The 19,577-nt window shown below is 34.5% G+C and overlaps 1 protein-coding gene across 2 annotated transcripts; it reads left to right on the plus strand.

The window, feature by feature from the left end:
* Positions 1 to 587: 587 nt before the first annotated feature.
* Positions 588 to 19,499, plus strand: LOC120272347 (DNA-directed RNA polymerase III subunit 2). Of its 2 annotated transcripts, XR_005540174.1 has the most exons (39): positions 588 to 660; positions 745 to 826; positions 1,264 to 1,385; positions 1,483 to 1,575; positions 1,857 to 1,965; positions 2,040 to 2,130; positions 2,207 to 2,259; positions 2,503 to 2,567; positions 3,320 to 3,425; positions 3,508 to 3,618; positions 3,861 to 3,920; positions 5,277 to 5,315; positions 5,615 to 5,665; positions 5,752 to 5,850; positions 7,267 to 7,326; positions 7,406 to 7,498; positions 7,758 to 7,868; positions 7,948 to 8,058; positions 8,152 to 8,268; positions 9,713 to 9,829; positions 9,915 to 9,995; positions 11,417 to 11,521; positions 11,602 to 11,682; positions 11,765 to 11,932; positions 12,029 to 12,073; positions 12,810 to 12,887; positions 12,963 to 13,102; positions 13,258 to 13,351; positions 13,581 to 13,696; positions 13,779 to 13,914; positions 13,995 to 14,125; positions 15,881 to 16,006; positions 16,077 to 16,132; positions 17,431 to 17,501; positions 17,925 to 18,009; positions 18,147 to 18,250; positions 18,737 to 18,865; positions 19,032 to 19,180; positions 19,254 to 19,499. XR_005540174.1 is itself a non-coding variant. In XM_039279164.1 (38 exons), the coding sequence occupies exons 1-38, from the start codon at positions 650 to 652 to the stop codon at positions 19,080 to 19,082; spliced, it is 3,498 nt and encodes a 1,165-aa protein (XP_039135098.1). In that variant the 5' UTR covers positions 588 to 649; the 3' UTR covers positions 19,083 to 19,499. The 2 variants fall into 2 exon arrangements, 1 of the variants encoding a protein (XP_039135098.1); XM_039279164.1 differs by having other exon boundaries at positions 19,032 to 19,499.
* Positions 19,500 to 19,577: the final 78 nt, after the last annotated feature.

Genomic DNA, 19,577 nt, shown 5'->3' on the forward strand with positions numbered 1-19,577 from the left:
CTTGCCCTAGAGTTTTGGAAAGAAAAGAAAAATGGAGTTTTGCTCGAGGGTTTTTAAAATCAAGAAAAGATAAAGGAAAACATTATTTAACTAAGGGTAGTATCAGAATTTCACTTGTTTAATATTTTCACACCCTCCCCCTATGAATCATTTTCCCTAGTCAAAGGGAAAGTAATTACATGAAGACCGTTACTTTGCATTGCTCATATTAAAACCAAACATGTGAAAGTCTTTCACAACTTTACTTTCCCTTGTAAAGTTGTTACTTTCCTACATACCAAATGACCCTTGAAGAAAAGAAGGAAATCAAAAACCGGGTAGACCCCGGTTTTGATCCAACCGGCCGGTTCATCGGTTTATAATGAGTTTGACCGGTTTAATTATTGATCAACCACAATCATAAAATCGGACTAGACTGCTGTTCGGTTCTCGGTTTTACTAGTCCGATCGGCTGGTCCGGTCCGGGTTTAAAAACACCTTAAACAACTAAAATATTTTATTCATTAAAATGAAACAACCAAAAGGAGCCCGGCCCAATTGTAAAAGCCCAAATATTTAAACCATTCAAACACCACCACCTTCTCCTCCGTTCATCCAAGGGTTCTTGCCAGGGTTTTTCTCACCGTCTTCAATCCTCCGTCGCCGAGCAATGGGGGCCGAGTACCATCTCCACCTCCTCCTCTCCCTTCTTCTCATTCCCTTGATAATCTGAGCCTCTTATGCTTCTCTTGTTTCTCTTTGCAGCCCTAATGTCGATCTCAGTTCGTTGGCCGCTCCCGTGAGCTCTCCTGTCGACAAGTTCCCCCTCCTCCCCGCTTTCTTGAAGGTTTTTTTTAAAAAAAAATCTATTTTGTAATTTTTTATTTTAATATTTAGAGTTTCTTGGTTATTTTTGTCATTGGGTTCTTGATTTTGCATTTTTGTTTATTTTTGTTCTTGGGTTGTTCTTATTGATGTTTGTTTTGTTGGTTTTTTTTCTTCTTCTTCTTCTGTTTTTCTTGTTTATTTTTGTTCATGGGGTTTTGATATAAATTTGCTTTCTTGTTTTTTTATATTGATATGTTGCCTTGATTGATTTTTGGTTATTTATTTTTGTCCTAGGAATTTTGATATTATTGTGCTTTCTTGATTGTTCCCCCTCTTTTTGTGTTTGTTTTGCTTCTGAGGCTCCTGATTTTGATTGTTCTGAAATGCCGATGTGATTTGTTGATAGTTTTTCTTGTTTTTTCTTATATGTTATGTTATTGGATTTTGGTCTTGTAGGTTCGGGGACTGGTGAAGCAGCATATTGATTCCTTTGACTACTTCATTAACCATGGCATTAAAAAGATCATGAAGGCCAATGATCGCATTGTCTGTCGTCATGATCCAGCCATGTATCTTAGGTGGTCATCCTTTTTCTATATTATTTTGTTATTGTTCAAATTTTTTTTATGATGTGGAGATAAAAGATGATTGTTGTATGGTGATTTGGTAATCCAGGTATACCAACATCTATGTTGCGCGACCTTCCAGAATAACTGATACTATCAATGAGCCTCTCACTCCCCATGGTTGTCGCCTTTCTGATTCCACGTATACTTCTGAACTTTGTTTTTCTTCCTTTCTCTTGGGTGTTATTTGATTTTCCTAGTATGTGTTTTTATTTATGGAAACCCGGAAGGTTTAGTTTTGTGTTTATTTGAGTTAAGAAAATTCATATAGAAATTCTTCTGTTCCTTAACTTCGCTGGATTCAAATAATTGAAACCTCTTCTTTTGCTGTGCCCCTATGATTTCAACTGGTGTTCAATTGTCTTTGCTTTCTTGCTGAAATTTCGCCCATTCATTTGCTGGGGTGCTGTCTGTGTTTTGTAGCTATGCTGCTGACATTTTGGTCGACGTTGAATATACTATTGGACATGGAACAGCCAAGACCCCAAAGAAAGGAGAACTCAAAGATGGTCCTCCTACACTTCAGATGAGGGTAAGTAAAACATTTATAATTTTCTCTTTATTTTCCCTCAGCTGGCTATTATTTACTTGGTTTTCATGTTTTAGAGGAAGGTCATAATTGGACGGATGCCAATTATGCTCAGGAGCAGCCACTGTGTGCTGACTGGGAAGGATGAAACTGAACTTGCAAAACTTGGTTTGTCTATGAATACACATTTATGACTTTTTTTGGCTCTTAATGTCTAATACTCGTTTCCTATCTGACAATGTAGGTGAGTGCCCTCTTGATCCTGGTGGCTATTTTGTAGTGAAGGGAACTGAGAGGGTAAGATCTTTTTTCAAGTATTTACCATATGATTCAAGGTGTTCTAGTTGGTTAACCTCTTCATTTAACTTTCCTGCATGCATTATCATTACTACATTTGGGTGGAATCCATTGATCTGCTGAGATGCGTGAAGTGGCTTAGATTTTATGATGCTGCCTCAGTTGGCTATATAGCAAATTAGCAATTATCAGAAAGTATAAGTTGGTTGGTTTTGTCACTAATGGAAAGCTTTTTAAGTGCAGGTAATTTTAATACAAGAACAACTTTCCAAGAATCGCATAATTATTGATATGGACAGTAAGGGAAGGTATGGTGTTTCTGATTATAGTTATTTTCGCTCAAATTTTTCTGTGCAAATCAATTTTGTATTTACTTCCATAATGAATGCTGTTTCAACTATATTTTTAATATTTGATGCCAACAAGCGTTTATTGCTTAGGAGAAATATTCCAGCTCAACTTGGTAATGCTTAGAAAAAGATCCAGCTTATGATATCACCCTTGTTTAGGATAACCTAATGGGTAATCGAAATTAAATATTATCAACAAACAAAAACAAGAAGAAGCCATTAGTCCCCACTGTTTGGGTTTGTCTACATGGACCTTTTCCTTGGTGTTCCAAAAGACTAGATGAACCAAGCACTAATCATTTACATCATGTGTATCTAAATTTAGTAATGCTATGAAGAAGATCCAACTTATGATATTATTATTGTTAGAGGGAACCAAGAGGGTGGTTGAAATAAAAAATTGTCCTTTTAGAAGAAAGTAAGAAACCATTTACATACATTGTATCTGACCCTGGGATGGTAATAAATTGTATAAACCATAAATTTCCAAACGTTAAATGACCTGGCTTTGTTTCTCAGATAAATAATAGTCTTACATTGAAATATCCATGAATACAATGAACTTAAGAAAGTAATGTTACTCTTCTACTCTATGAGTAAAAACTAGCATAATCCATCTGGGTTTAGTTTTCTAGTGGATTTTTATTTCAATAATGCTTGTTTTGTTTGAAAACTTACATGCCATGACAACTTTCTTTTCCATTGATCAGAGTGACAGCATCTGTTACGAGCAGCACACATGAGACAAAGAGCAAGACTGTTTTCTTCATGGAGAAAGAGAAGATTTATCTCCAACTTAATCAATTCGCAAAGCCAGTAAGTTGTCAATAATATCTTATTTAATTTTGATTGATGAGAACAATTTCTTACGTGTTGGATCTACTGTGGGCGTTTACAGATTCCCATTTTGGTTGTCATGAAAGCTATGGGCATGGAAAGTGATCAAGAGGTTGTGCAAATGCTTGGTAGAGATCCTCGATATGGATCTCTACTCCTTCCATCTATAGAGGTAATTTGTGCCCCAATCATTATGTTTGTTGGTAGTGATTAATGCAGAACTCCATCATTGTCACTCATTTCCATCACTCACCAATATGATGGATGGCCATTGGAACTCCTGCTGCAAGGGCCATTTCATTTAATATTGCCTGCGATGGTGGGACCAAAGGAAATGGGTGAATGACCCAGATGTGGAATGGCAATGAGCTCTGTGGTCAATTATCAATTTCCATATAATTAATCTTGTGGCAGGAATGTGCTTCTGAGAGGATATACACACAACAGCAAGCTTTATCATATCTTGAAGGAAAGGTGAGTTTGTTTTAATGTTTCTTTTGTTTAAAATTTGAAGAATTCACCTTAATTTTAGCATTGTTATTTGGTATTTATTGTTTTGCATTGAAAAGTATAATGCCTAATTTCTTGGATTTGAACTATGAAGTACCTTCACAGCTGGCATTTTGTTTTATATGTTTCTAATCTCTCTTTCTCATATCAAATGCCTTTACGTAGTCCTTCGGCAAAGTTGATTGATTTTATGAGAAAAAATTTATGAACTTAAGTACTATTCTTGATTAATGTATAATACTTCTTTACCTTATTTTGTAGCCTTGCCTACTGCTATAAAAGATATCACCTACATAAAATCTATATTTTTTCTAAATAGTTTTTTCTGTCCAACTTTCTTGTGAACCCAGTCATTATGCTTTAACGCACAAAATTTGACAAACTGTTGAGCTTGTAATCTTGAATATTAAGATGAGACGTACGCAATGCGCCTATTTAAAGAAGTCCTATCGCTATCAATTATCAAATAAGATTTCATTTTCTGATCATTAGCTTACTTCCTTATGCCATCTGATTAACATAAGGTTTCTTCTTGTTCAAACTAAAAAAATCTCACTTTCTGTGAATTTCTGTTCTTATCACCATTTCTGTTATTCACTTGGGTTCTCTTTTTCAAATGTTCAGCTTAATTTATTTTGCAGGCCATGTCAAATTTCCACTTATATTGCCTTCTCATACAGACAACTTTAAATAAGCTTAATAATGTATTGTGTGAGACATCTATCATCATCATCCATCATTGGTGATAGTGATGTATCTCAGGTTATTGTCATGGATCTCTATGATAAGGTTGTATACCTTTCGTTGCGAAAGCAAGTCCCTTATTTGGTATAGAAATATCTTTTCTATTCTACATCTATCACCTTTTGATGGTCATCAGTGCTATATGCTACAATTAGTGGTTCAGGCATTAATTGGTATATGTATTGTGATAGAAAGGTATTTCTTCCATACTTGCTCTTGAAGCCCATTTTATCTAGTGGCATGACTATTGCGAAGTGTTAATGTTATGCTTATGTTATTGCAAAATTGTTGAACAACTTTTCAGCTATCAGGACCATCAAACTAGTGCACATTTCCAAATTAGGCAATAGTTTATTCAAATACTATGAAGAAAAAGGTTGCTATGAATGTCTGTACTTGTTTAATTGTTGATGAAATTGAGCTTTTGTAATTTCTTTTGGTTGATATTTCTATCAATAAAGTTCTTGTTGAAGTGCGCTGAGTTACAGTTGTGAAGATTCTTACTTGTTTGGAGATGAACCTATTAATATTACTCTCTGTTATGTGTTGGTGTTATATTAACTCTTTTTTTTGCAGTTGACAAGTTTTAGTTCTTCAAGGGACGGTGGTAGAAGGGTATGTTTGAGCCACAAATTTACACACTGCACTTGAAGTTATGCAATTGCTGGTATTGATGGTATTATCTTGTGTAACTAGGGGGGCACAATTGTGTTTCCACACAAGCACCGCTATACCTTATGAGCCCTAGCATAATTGTTCCCATAGTGATAACTTAATATGGATTCTTGTAGAAATACAGGGACTTGTATGACAAAAACCTTTTGTATCACCCGCTGTTATGCTCGTTTGACTATATCTTCTTGAGTTGGTAATTTAATTATCCTATCCAAGTTTAATTAATCTATGCTATACAGGAAGGCATGGCGGGGACTATTCTTCTTGATGTATTTCTTGCTAATGTTCCAGTAAGTCTAATCTTGAGCTTCATAAATGTTTTGTTGGTTATGTGCTAATCTCTAATTTGTGATTTCTCTACCTTTGTTTTTTGTAGGTAATCAATGGAAATTTTCGACCTAAGTGCATTTATGCTTCAGTAATGTTAAGGCGCATGATGGATGCAATCCTAAATACAGACACATTTGATGACAAGGTAGATGATAATATCCAGATTTGTGATGTATTTATTATTTTCTATCTTCAGCTTATAATGTTTATCCCTCAGTCCAACCTTAACTTTGTATACTTACACTACGTTTTGAATTATCTTAAATTTGATAATCATCGTTTGATATTTTTCTGCAGGCATCATATAGCCTTTTGCTTTTTTCCCTATGAAGCTAACTGGATAATTTAGATTGGGGCTCTTAGGACTGAAACGAGTTACACAAATCATTGGACCAATTGCTATTAGTTCTCGAAAGGTATTTGTACAATTGGTAAAGTTGACAAGGGAGCTCTTAAGAGAAGAAAAAACTTACAAGTTTATTCTCTTTGTGATCTTCACAGCTTTTAGTTAAGCTTTAGTTCAAAATAGAAAGGCATATCTTAAATATGAATGTGTCGGTCTTCTTTGTCCAGCTCTTGTTAATATTGAGATTCTTTAGATTTCTGTGATGCTAAACATAGACAAACTTTGGATTATTTTTTTTTTTTTTGCAGATTGTAGTAATTGCAAATAACCATAAACCCTCTGTATGATAGAAGCATAAGTTCTTCAGAACCTTTCTTGATTGCTAAAACCTCTTAGGAAACAGGCAGCTTTTGCTTGAGCCAGAATGACTCAGGAGGCTTCCCTTGATAAACATATTGGTTTAATCATAGACAAACTTTGGATTATTTTCCTTTTTTTTCCAGATTGTAGTAATTGCAAATGACCATATACCCTTTGTATGATAGAAGCATAAGTTCCTCAGAACCTTTCTTGATTGCTAAAACCTCTTAGGAAACAGGCAGCTTTTGCTTAAGCCAGAATGACTCAGGAGGCTTCCCTTGATAAACACATTGCTTTTAATATTTCACTTATTAAAGCAAGATAAAACCTAGCTCAGTTGATTTGAGGACTTTGCTGAATCTGGCTATTGCCAATTGTCTTTGATGGAAAGTCTGAGGAGAACAAGAGAGACTCAAACATACACCAGGTTCTCCTGATGTTATGTGATCCCTTGTTCTCCCTCTACTTGGTTACTGATCCTCACTTTGTCCTCTCAAAGTCATTATCAAGTCATGTTATATGTGGAAGAACGTCTCTCTTGCTAACATCTTAATGGGTCCTTCTTGATTGGGGTTCAAGTTTATCTTTATATAGGAATTTTATTTTATAAGTTAGAGGGAAATGAGAAATTGTTATTGATTATATTGCATTACCCATCACTTGTGGATCTTGGGTGGTTGGGGTGTTTGTAACTTGTAGATTATCTTTACGAATTGGTAAATGCTGATACAAAATTTAGTGATATTTATAAATATCATTGTCCTTTTCCTTGCCTATGAGAATTATATTGGATTGTAAACATCTTTATAAAATTCAGTTTCATCTCATAGCTGATATTTTTTCCCTGCCTATCAGGATTATGTTGGGAACAAGCGATTGGAACTGTCTGGGCAACTTATTTCTTTGCTTTTTGAGGTGACTTCTATAGTTAATCTAACCACCCTGTTTTATATATATTTGGTTGGACAACTTACTAACCAGTGTGGTTTTATAGGATTTATTCAAATCTATGAATTCCTGTGCTGCCGATCTTCTGAACAAAGCATATGAGAATACTAGTCATCACTCTCACTTTCATCTGTTTCAAGTAAGTTTGAATGAACTTGTAATACTTTTATGCAAGTTTGAAGCAACTTGGGCCACGTTATTGTTGTAAACTTACTATTTGCTGACACAATTTTAAGTCTAAATTTTCGTCACGACTTTTAGCTTTTTTCAAGATGGTTTATTTTAATTTTCCTAGCGAGTTCCTTGGCATTGAGTGTCTGCTCTTTAAACAAGGATTTGTTTCTGAAACATTCTGGTTTATTTTTTGTATGCAATAATATCGCTATTTTTTTATGTAGCCTTCATTTATATTAAAGCAAGATATGATAACCAACGGTTTAGAGAAAGCCATTTCAACTGGAAATTGGGATTTAAAGCGTTTCAAGATGCACCGAAAAGGTGTTTCTCAGGTAGCCATCTTCTTTCCTAAAATCAAAACTTTTTTTTTAAAAAATAATCATTGCATTGTTAGACACTATAATATTTCAGGTTGTTTCAAGGCTGTCGTTTATTGCAGCGTTGGGACACATGACACGCATATCTCCCCAGTTTGAGAAGACCAGGAAAGTAAGTGGACCAAGAGCATTGCAACCAAGCCAGGTCAGTGACTTGCATGATAGTCATTTGACAATTTCATTGTAGACCTGTAAATTCACCAGATTGAAATCTTAAAACAAGTATTCTTGTTGTTAGTGGGGAATGCTCTGTCCATGTGACACTCCTGAAGGAGAAGCCTGTGGACTGACTAAAAATTTAGCTTTGATGACCCATGTCACAACGGACGATGAGGAGGGTCCTCTGATATCTCTGGTATGTTTCTTTCTTTCAATTGTTGTGAACATTTAAGAAATAATGGCTTGCTTTATGTTGAAACTGCTGATTTCTCTGGTTTTCATCTTTTTTTATCCATAGTTGCAACATGTAAGAAAAGGATATGCTTGCTTTTTGTTGGAGCCACTATTATCTGCAAAGATCTAAGCCAACATCCTTTGCAGTGTCTAGACATTCTAGAATACATCTAGAAATTTTTCTATTGGCCTAGGTGCTGATGGATTCAGTCATATTCTAACTGCGTAAGTTTGAATTTATCATATCTCTGGTCATGTATGTTTATGTGGACACTGCAAATTCGGGGCAAAATGAACTCTATGATGTTTTTGATCTAAATTTATAATGCAGTTGTGTCTTCCTGACTTTCCTCTTTATTTCTATCCTTAATTCAACTTGTCGTGAAAACTTAATATTGTAATCTGTGAAGTATTTTTTTTTCTAAATTTTCGTCGCATCATGTGTGCCGACTTCCCACTTCATTTTGCCCTTTAGTCATAATGTTTTGGTTTTTTTTTTCTGCGTTTTCCCCTTTATATGTTCAATATCCTGTCAATGGATTATTGGTTTATACTGTTTAGCCTTTCTCTCATACTGTGGTATTATGCTTCAAATTTTCCTTGCCTTTTGTTTCATTGAGAATTGATGTGCTTGTCTTTTGTTTCTTTGAATAGCTATGTTCTGTTGTAGTTATGTGAGTGAGTGAGTCATCCATAAATCTTCTATTTATTTGTGAAACAAATGAAAACCATTTGCCGTATGCCACTATGCATCCTGATGTTAAGACTTCCCATAATAACAGTAACGATGTTGCCTTCACATATACACTATATTCTACTACTGAAAATACTTGCCTTTTGGTATTTATGAATAGAAATTGACAGAACCAGATGCTATTCTTATGTTTTAATGCATGCACAGATATAAATTGTAAAGTGACACTTATAATGTTTCTAAATAAGAAATCACCTGCAGTTATTGTCTACATCATAACAAACCGTAAGATGAAATGTTTTTGATATTTGGTTGAGCAAATTAGTTTTCTTGTACATTTTGATGTTTATTAGCTTTCAATGCACAAGAAATCTGGGAAGCTGAGAGATGCATATATGGTAAAATTTAGCTATTTGAGAACTTGCTATAATTCATTTTTAGGGACAGCTTTTTATTTCCAGTATGAGGGAAATGCTTAATATCTCCGATAACTAGGAAATGTTACAATTATTTTTTATATTCAATATTAGTGTTAGAGATTGTGGAAGGATGTGTTTTTATTTTCGACTAAATGACAATATCAGTGTCTTTAACTTCCATGGCTGCAGTCACTAGATGGCTATATATATATATATATATATATTTTCTCTCTATTGGCAGACATCTTGCTCTGAACTAATGTTTTTAATCTTTTCTGTCAATCATGTGTTAGTGCTATAGTTTAGGTGTTGAGGACTTGGCTCTTCTTTCTGGAGAGGAGCTCCATGCACCAAATTCATTTCTTGTTATATTGAATGGACTAATACTTGGAAAACACAGGCAACCACGGGTATCTCAATTTTCAATACTTGCTGTGTTAGTTTTCTGGGATCTTGTAATATTTTCTCACATCCTCTTTTGTTTCCAATGTACAGAGATTTGCTGGTGCTCTTAGAAAGTTGCGTAGGTTGGGTAAAATTGGGGAATTTGTTAGCGTCTTTGTGAATGATAAACAGGTAGCCTATCTTCTTATGGTCTAAAAATTCACTTCTGGTGAAATTTTCATCTTATTATTTCATTATTTGTTGCAGCAGGGATGAACCTTTATTTGTACAAGCACCCTTGTTTTACTAGTGATATTAATGTATGATTATGAGGCTTAGTAGGCTAAGCACTTTTTGAGAGCAGCCATCTTTTTGCAAGCTAGTATTAATGTATTGTTGTTTGATGTTTCTGGTGCTCAAAGTCTTTGTATTGTATCTTCTAGCACAATCTTTTATCCTTAGGTGCTTATTCTCTTCAGTGCTATCTCTCTCCCCTTCTCTTTGTGGAGGATGTCAGGTTGGAAAGGGTAGAATTAAAAGGGAATATTTTCAAATGTTGGTCAGAGGGTTTTTTTTTGTGTGTGACTTGACACAATGTATTTTTTATTAATGCAAATCAAAATTAAATATTTTAAAATTAAAAATTATTTTTTAAAATAATTATAGGTGTATAGTGATACTAATCTAACATTAATTATTAAAAAGATTTATTTGAATAACTAATCTCTTAAAAATGGTTTATAATGTGTGGAAGCATGATCAATAAGCAGCTGTTAGAAAATAAATTCTTAAAGTGAAAGTATGAATTATCTTAATTTCCTAATCAATAGCTAGTTTCTAAAAATTCTAGGATGAAGTATCTAACTTTCTATGCATGACAAGAAAAAAGGATTTCTTCTGTAGGGTTCATTATCTTATGCTTTCTTTGTATCTGATCCATGAAACAATGTGATTCATCTGAAAGATTAGTTAGGTATATCAAATGCATATAGGTATTATTAGCTTGTACTTGGGTAACTTAGAAGAAGCATGATCAAGAAGACCCTGACAGAGAAGACAAAGGATGCTGTGTCGTAATTTTCTAAATCAGAATTCAGTTTCTAAAATCCGAAGAATCGAAATGAAAGACTAGAGTTTGTTTACTTGTTTGCTAAATAAGGAGTGAGTGAGTAGTATCTTAGGAAAAAAACTAAAATATTGTAGTAAAAGCTGAGTATAGCCAGAGGAAAGGTTCTTTGCACTTATTTTTCCAATACAATACAATACAATTTGTACTGTTCACTTCTTTATGAGTACTATGCTAGTTTTTGGTTCTTTTTACTCCAACAATTCATATAAATTTCTGATAATGACTTGAAACTGTAATTCATATGGTATGTTATTTGACCTTTTTATTGAGATATGAGTGCTTGATGTTCAAATTGGCATTTGAAAGTATTTTTTCTTCAGCGGCTTTCTACTTAGTTCTTATAATATTATCAAAATCTGAAGTCGCTTTTGTTGATGCCATTACTGAAAAACTCATTACTTTTGTCATTTAATGTATTTTTATAATTAAGTTCCTTAAGTATTGTCCATTTTGTTAGTATTAACTTGTTGACCATGTGATACAGCGTTGTGTTTATGTTGCTTCTGATGGTGGTCGAGTTTGTAGACCTCTTGTAATTGCTGACAAGGGTGTATCAAGGATAAAGGAGCACCATATTCAAGAATTGCGGGTTTGCATTTGACAGTTTGCTAGTTGTTCCACTAATTTTGAATGAACATTTCCTCTCTAATGCATTTCACCTTTTTATAGGCGGGTGTTCGTAATTTTGATGATTTTCTCCATGAAGGACTAATAGAATATCTGGATGTTAATGAAGAGAACAATGCTTTGGTTAGTGAACACATCTTTTTCCATGTTACCTTTTGATGATTTTTGTCATTTTTATTGAACACTGGAATGTTTTCTCTGATAGATTGCTCTCTATGAGGGTGATATCGATAAAGATGATGCTGACAATGAAAAGGATGCTAACAAAAGCAAAATAACACACATAGAGATTGAACCATTTACGATTTTAGGGGTTTGTGCTGGACTAATTCCTTTTCCTCATCACAATCAGTCTCCTCGGAATACATATCAGGTATGCTATTTTTTTTTCTTTTTCTTTTCAGACATGCTTTAAAGGGAAGCCAAATGCATCTTTAGTATCTAATTCTGTTGATTTATTTTATGGTAGTGTGCTATGGGAAAGCAGGCAATGGGCAATATTGGCTATAACCAGGTAAGACCGGTGAACGCATGAGTATTATTTTTTTTTAAATTTCTTTGCAGTTGAAGAATTGTGAAGTTTATCCTGAGAAGTAAAGTCTTTCAAATTTTTATTGAAGATGTATCGTGGTTAGTCGGTAGGCTGTAATTTCTACATTAAGATTCCTCAACAAGCTATAATGAGCTGGATTGTTATAATCTCATCTATTAACTCACATGAGCAAAATCATCATTTCATTTAAAAATCGACTTATATGACCTAAAAATTTATATTTTTTTATGTTTATTTATCTCTCCCAAAATTCCACTAAACAAAAAAAAAAAAACTTCAATTCTTTAAATCAAACAAAATCATGTTAAAAAATCATGTTTTTTATGCCACATAGTGGTTATTTTATATGAATGGATGATTTTGCCCCTACAAAAAATGAAAAGTTAACACCGTTGACGTTTTTTTCCTTTTTTAGTAAATTTGGGAAATCACACGTCATAGAATTGAAAAAAAAAATCTTCTGTCCTTATTTTGCAAAACTCGGAAACACAAGGTTATTTTTTGTACTTTTCTTTTTTTTTGAAAAAAAAAATTCCAATGATAAGAAACCTAAAGTGTGGTCTGTCAATGTGAATGTTGAAGCCAAAACGAAAATTGATTACTTCTCCCTTTGTTGTCACGATCTTTAGTTTACATATTTTTTGTTTTGGTGCTTTACATTGATAATTAGGATATTGAGTTATGTGTTCTCTTGCAGCTTTGCCGTGCAGACACTCTGCTTTACCTGCTTGTATACCCACAACGTCCCTTGCTGACGACAAAGACGATAGAGCTGGTTTGTATTTTATTATGAAGGATTGTTATGATTTTTTCAGGTTAATTTTGATTTAACTTATGATTCTTTTTCCAGGTTGGTTTTGATAAGCTTGGAGCAGGACAAAATGCCACTGTTGCTGTAATGAGCTATAGCGGTTATGATATTGAAGATGCCATAGTCATGAACAAGTCATCACTTGACCGTGGATTTGGTCGTTGTATAGCAATGAAAAAGTACTTGATGAGATTCATCTTTTTACTACTACCTGAGATGCTTGCGAATCAATTTTTTTTATTCAGGAAATTGTTTGTTTGTAGCTTGAAAACAAATGACCAATTTCCTCTTGTTTAGGAAGTTTTCTCTCTTTTTTAATATTGCATTTTACCAGGTATTCATGTGTCAATGAAATCTATAGCAATGGGGCACGTGATAAAATAGTACGCCCTGATACGGATCCTTCTGCTAGGAAGTCAACCATGCAGGTAAAGTCATCAACACTATTGTTATGATGTGCACACTGTTTTAATATTCATTTTTGAACGGCCAAAGCCTTGGCATCTTGTTAATCATTTACCATGTGTTTAAAGTTAATAGTTTAATCTGACCTTTATGTAATGATTTATAGCATCGTCTATTCGTATGTTATCTTCTCTCTCAAGTATTTTGACTTAATTAGTTATCTCTTTGATGTTACTCATATTTTGTTTACAGATTTTGGATAATGATGGAATAGCTGCACCTGGTGAGATTGTCCGCAATCATGATGTTCTTGTGAACAAATATGCCCCAAAAAATACAGGGGATCGCCACCCTTCTGGAACTCCAATGTTGGTGCTCTTGTATTTCTATTACGCTTTATTATGTGTACTAATGATGCTAATGCAGTCTTTTGCTCATATGTGCATGCAGTGATTATAGGCCTGCCAATGCTACTTACAAAGGTCCTGAAGGGGAGACTACTGTGATTGATCGTGTACTCCTCAGCTCTGATCCAAATGGAAAACTGTGCATCAAATTTATTGTTCGTCACACACGAAGGCCTGAAGTTAGTGGCTTTCATTTTTTTCATAATGTTGCATTGCTGTTAGATAGGTTTGTCTTTTCATTATTTGATCACTTGTACAGTTGGGTGATAAATTCAGCAGTCGACATGGTCAGAAAGGTGTATGTGGCACCATTGTTCAGCAGGAGGATTTTCCCTTCACTGAACGTGGCATCTGCCCCGATTTAATCATGAATCCACATGGATATCCCAGGTATAATTAGATCATGTTCTTTTCATGCTTATGAACCAAATTACTGTTAGGATCCAATGGCTATTCTTTTATTTGTAGACTTAATCCATGTCTGTGATCAGTGTAATTTGTTAGTGGCCTCTCCCTACAATCACTTACCATGTGAGTCTTTATTTTGATGAACAATTTTCTGATCGTTTCACTACACTAATGTAGGTTTGAATCCAGCTGCTATTCATGTCTTATTCTTATGCTTTGCTATCTGCAATCTTATGTTAAGAAGAGAGAAACTCTAAGACCCTCTCGAAGTTGCATATGACCATCAAATCCTTTTGAAAAAGTTAACTACCTTTTCAGACCCTAAAAATTTATTTTTTTTTTTTTTCCAAAAATTAATTTGTGTGAAATCACACTTCTACCCTTTATCATTCCCTTTTCCTGCATTCCTTCATTGGCTCTCACCCCACGCCTGACCAGCCTAGTGGCTAGTTGCTTGTGCTGGGCAAGCCCCATGAGCTCATCCTGACCTCGGGGATCGAGGTCAGGGCCAAGAGGGCTCATGGGATTGGGGCGACCCTGCCGGATGGGCAAGGAGGATGAAAAATTAGAATATATTACCGGTAGAATAGTAAATTCAGAAAATTAGAGGTGAGTAGGTATTTTGTTTTAAAAATAGATATTTATTGGGTGTGGGAAATTTATAGGGTCCTGAATGGGTATTTGCAACTTCGCAAGGCCCTTTAGGTCCTTTACCAATGGCCTAGACCTTTGGGTCCTTTACCCTTATTTTAATCATCAAATTCTTAGTCTGATACATTTAACATTAAATGGATTGAGAAGGTGTTGTGGGGGGTTTTAGGATAAATTTTTATCTCAGTTATGTAGAGTGCCCTGTTTACATGCGTCTGAAGCCAACAGTACATAACTGTAAATGACCTTATACCTGTGAAAGTATGATTTGTTTGTAGATTTGAAAGGTTTAAGCCCATGAGGACTATAACCTGACTGACACGTCTTTTGATGCTCAATGAGTTAATGCCATTATGTTCTTTGTCAACAATTTAAAGGGACCACCATGAGGTTTTTTTAACCAAAAGTTCTTAAGGAAAGCTTTCTTTGTATCATCTTACACATGTTTGAGCAGATGATAACAATTTGATTTATATTTCATGCCTTGCTGATAAAGCTACAACATACACGCATACTAGAAACCTAGACACTTGGATCTGTCATTCGTGTTGATTCCATTATGTGAACTTTTGAGTTAGGTTTTAAAATGAACTTTGCTTTATGGTTTAGGTCTATAGTTTATGCACACCTTTATTTGGTACTTAGGCAAGTAGACATGTCAGTATCATACTTAACAGTTTTAATTGTGGGAAACATGTAATTGGAAATTATATGTATATAGAAGCACTTAGTGTGTGGCACTTGTGGAAATGGTTTTGAATGAAGACAAACCCGTGTAATTGGCCTGCCTGTGCCTATCACTGAATCTTATCGTTGTTGAAGTGATCCCGCCCTGATATTATACTATGTAGTCTTTGACGGGAAGGTGATCAAAGGAAGCATTTGCAAATTTGAACTTGCATGATTGAAATGTTTTGAAGCGTGACTGAATTGTTTTAAATTTTCATTTATTGGCATTTCTATCTTCTTTTGTTCCTTTACAGCCAATTATCTTGGTTATGGAACCTATGACTTGGCTAGGCCTTTTTTCTTGGTACTTGTGGTTAACTATTTCTTGCACTAAGATCTCAAAATTATTATCTGTAGCCGAATGACAGTAGGAAAAATGATAGAGCTTCTTGGTAGCAAAGCTGGAGTTTCATGTGGAAGATTTCATTATGGAAGTGCCTTTGGGGAGCCGAGTGGCCACGCAGACAAGGTGGAAGACATAAGGTATGTTGATCTCTTTTGTATTATATTTCCTCATTTGAAGTGGTTTTTATGATACTCTGCTAAATGCCAGTGCCACCCTTGTGAAGCATGGATTTAGTTATAGCGGGAAGGATTTCCTATATTCTGGTATACTCCCTGACTCAACCTTTTATATTCCGAGTAAAATTTATCTGGAAACCATCTTAATGTAGAACAACATTGCATGTTATTGGCTCTTGAATATTGTTGAATGGGCATGTACAGCATAATTGTCCAATATATTTGTTGTTTCTTCACATTTCAAAGTATAGGTTCACTTCTTTATCAACCTGTTCCAAGAAAAAAAAATGATTTATGGTGTTGAAACTTCTTTTTGCACATTAGGATTACGCCGATGAGTTTATGAAGCCCAATAATCCTTGGAACTAAGCTTTTTAGAGAAATCCAATTGGGTAGATGATATAGAAGTTGGACTTCATTATAATTTTGTTTCATTCGAGTGGGTTGCACAAGGTAGGAAGGTAGGCGTTTTGCAAAAGATGTAGTAGGAAGGTGCGCATACAGTTATTTGAAAAGGTGTTTTCTACCTTTTTCCCTTGGTTCTTTGTTCAATTTTGAAATTGTCCTATATGGCATTTTTTAAGAACACTGACTGTAACTCCTGAAAGTTAATTTACTGTTGATAGAAATTACCTGAAACCCTAATTTGGACATGAAAATGTGCTTATGTTTGGCATTGTGTAACTAATTTCAAATATTTTATTTTTAGTATGATGGGTCACTGCCTATCTAGAGCTTCTCTATTGATTATGTTTTAATATGGTAAGTGATGGTTTAAGCTACAAACATAGGCTGTCTGTCTGGCCCATCTAAGGAAAGGAAGAATAGAATTAAGAAACGATTTTGCAACAAACCAGTGTTTTGTGTAGGGCAATCAAACTCAATGTCCCGGGTCCCACCTCTGAGGAATCACGTCTATTGAATGAATGATTGAAGAAAGAAGCACATTTTATGAATTCTCCATTTTTTGACATTAATGCTAGAAGTGGAGCATAAAAAATTAATTAATCAGAGCAATCTGCTCATTATTTTTTTTTTTAAGGCCTACTGAGGTATTATAAAGAGTCCTTCCTAATCAGTAGGGCCTTGTCATATATAGGTCGCATTCCACACGGCTGCTTATGTTCTAAACAATCATTTTGAACAAGAAGCTTGAATTAATATTTAAAAGTTCCAAACCAAAGGTAAGCATGCGTGTGACAAGATTTTCGTTCTTTGATGTGGAAACTGTTTGCCCTCTTGTATCTTCTTCCTCTTCTGGATATTTTCGTGAGGCGTGTTTCTGTATTCCACTTCAGTTGTTACCTTTTGTATCTTATTCCTATTTTGGATATATATTCACCATTTTACTAATTTAATCCTTTTCTTTTGCTTGCACCTTTCAGGGATCACAGGTTATCCTCTTCAAGCATATATATTCATGGGGCCTATTTATTACCAAAAATTGAAGCACATGGTGAAGCCTCAACTATTGCATAAACTTCTATCCATAATCATAGATTCAGGATTCTACTTGGATGCCAATATTGCTTGTGCAATTTTTATCTGTAGTTTGGTATAGCATGTTCAAATTACATGTTTTAAATAGCTAATATGCAGGTGTCAGGAAGGATAATATACTGTTAGCATTTAGCCTAATTTCTGTATAGTAGCGTGAGTTACTAAGTTTTAAAAATTTGCAGTGTTGCCAGTTTTACATTGCATTAATGCTGCCATGAAGATGCATCTAATGTGGATATTTTAATGCTAAAAAAAAAAAAAGGAATCCATGATTCTTAATCTCATATTAATCCATTTTGCAGTCAATTGATGCTGAACTCATATGTCAGTATCTCAGGATAGTTTCTAATCCCTGCTTATGCCATTGTGTTCACTGTAGGTTCTTGATAAGATGCATGCTCGTGCTAAAGGACCTCGTGTGACACTCACCAGACAACCCACGGAAGGAAGAAGTCGTGATGGAGGTCTCTGTAGATCACAGCATAACCAATAGTTTATATACTGGCATGGGATCAATGCTTGCTTTTGATCGTCATTTGAAGGGGGTGGGGTTTGAGAGAACAATAACTTTTGGGAACTTAAAAGTATGTTTAATCCACAGGATTACGCTTGGGAGAAATGGAGCGTGATTGTTTAATAGCATACGGTACGAGCATGATACTCTTCGAACGATTGATGTTATCGAGTGACCCTTACCAAGTTCAGGTGACAAACAAATTTCTTTTTCAGCGTTCATTTCTTGATTCTCGTTGAATTCTCTTGGACATTTAATATAATTCTTATATGTTTAGAATTTATTTAGTTGATCTTTACATTGTATGTGAACACTCATTTGTGCACTGCTTGAGGTAGTTTTGTATCATAGATTATGCAAGTAATCTGAAGATATTTAACTGTCGTTTTTTGAGTAGTATATCTTGCTCAATTCGACTTTTCTGTTTTTTGTACTTTTTTTGTTAATGTTTATGCTAATATATTATTGAATTTCTGCCATGACAAACTGTAACTATTTGTTCTTAAGATCTGTAACACTTACAATGACCGTACTTTTTTTTTCACTGAGTAAATCTATGTGAACTTCCCATGGATTTATCCAACAAATATCTTCGGTTACAAATATGGCACATGCACAACACTGTGAAACTACTTGATTCAGATCTGGGGTTTTTTTGTTTTTTTGTTTTTCTCCAGGTCTGCAGAAAATGTGGCTTACTGGGTTACTATAATTACAAGCTGAAGACTGCTTTTTGTTCAATGTGCAAAAATGGTGATAACATTTCAACTATGAAATTACCTTATGCCTGCAAGCTCCTGTTTCAGGTATTATACATATAACTAATGCCGATCATAGTATTATGTCCCAAACCGGGTTTGAAGCACTTACACAGCTTTAAAAGTTGGCAGCATCATTATCAGATCTTTCATTTCTCCATAAAAAGTTTGCAGAGCACTTCATAAATTAAAGATGATTTTTATTCTTTTTCAGGAACTGCAATCCATGAATGTAGTCCCACGGCTGAAACTAACTGAAGCTTGATCAATGCAATAAATAGGAATGCTAATCCCTTTTCCCTGAGAAAGTTCTATTTAGTGTCAAGGTGCTTCAAACAGCAGTTATAACCGTTGATGGAGAAAGTAAGTATTTATTACTGAAGATAACTAACAACTGAAGATGTTGACGGAGACGACGTAATGGTTCATCTTGCAGTTTTTATGGCTCGACGAGTTAATAAATTGCTATTATTTGCTGAGTTACCATCATGTTGATGCGATAAGCCAATGTCGTTTACGTACCAACAAGAACGAGCCCTCAAGGGATCAAAATGTGAACCAAAGCTTGGTTATCTAGTTTTTTGGTTCATGATATGGTTAGGTCTAATTATTTGTTGTTGTTGTATATTATTAAAATAAATAATAACCCGGAGTGTTCTAAATTTATTTGTGTAATATTTTTGATTGATTGGTTTTTCTATTTATGTAAAAGAAAAAAAAAAACAGATAAAAAGCTAACATGGCCCACTCTTATTATTTT

Source organism: Dioscorea cayenensis, chromosome 11 (genome assembly GCF_009730915.1).
Source record: "Dioscorea cayenensis subsp. rotundata cultivar TDr96_F1 chromosome 11, TDr96_F1_v2_PseudoChromosome.rev07_lg8_w22 25.fasta, whole genome shotgun sequence".
Taxonomy (NCBI): Eukaryota; Viridiplantae; Streptophyta; class Magnoliopsida; order Dioscoreales; family Dioscoreaceae; genus Dioscorea; species Dioscorea cayenensis.

Bases quoted from the DNA above. Each gene is read 5' to 3' on its own strand.
- LOC120272347 (XM_039279164.1), top strand. The intron at 827-1,263 runs GTTTTTTTTAAA...TTGGTCTTGTAG, and splicing joins TCCTCCCCGCTTTCTTGAAG to GTTCGGGGACTGGTGAAGCA. The intron at 13,915-13,994 runs GTTAGTGGCTTT...TCACTTGTACAG, and splicing joins GTCACACACGAAGGCCTGAA to TTGGGTGATAAATTCAGCAG.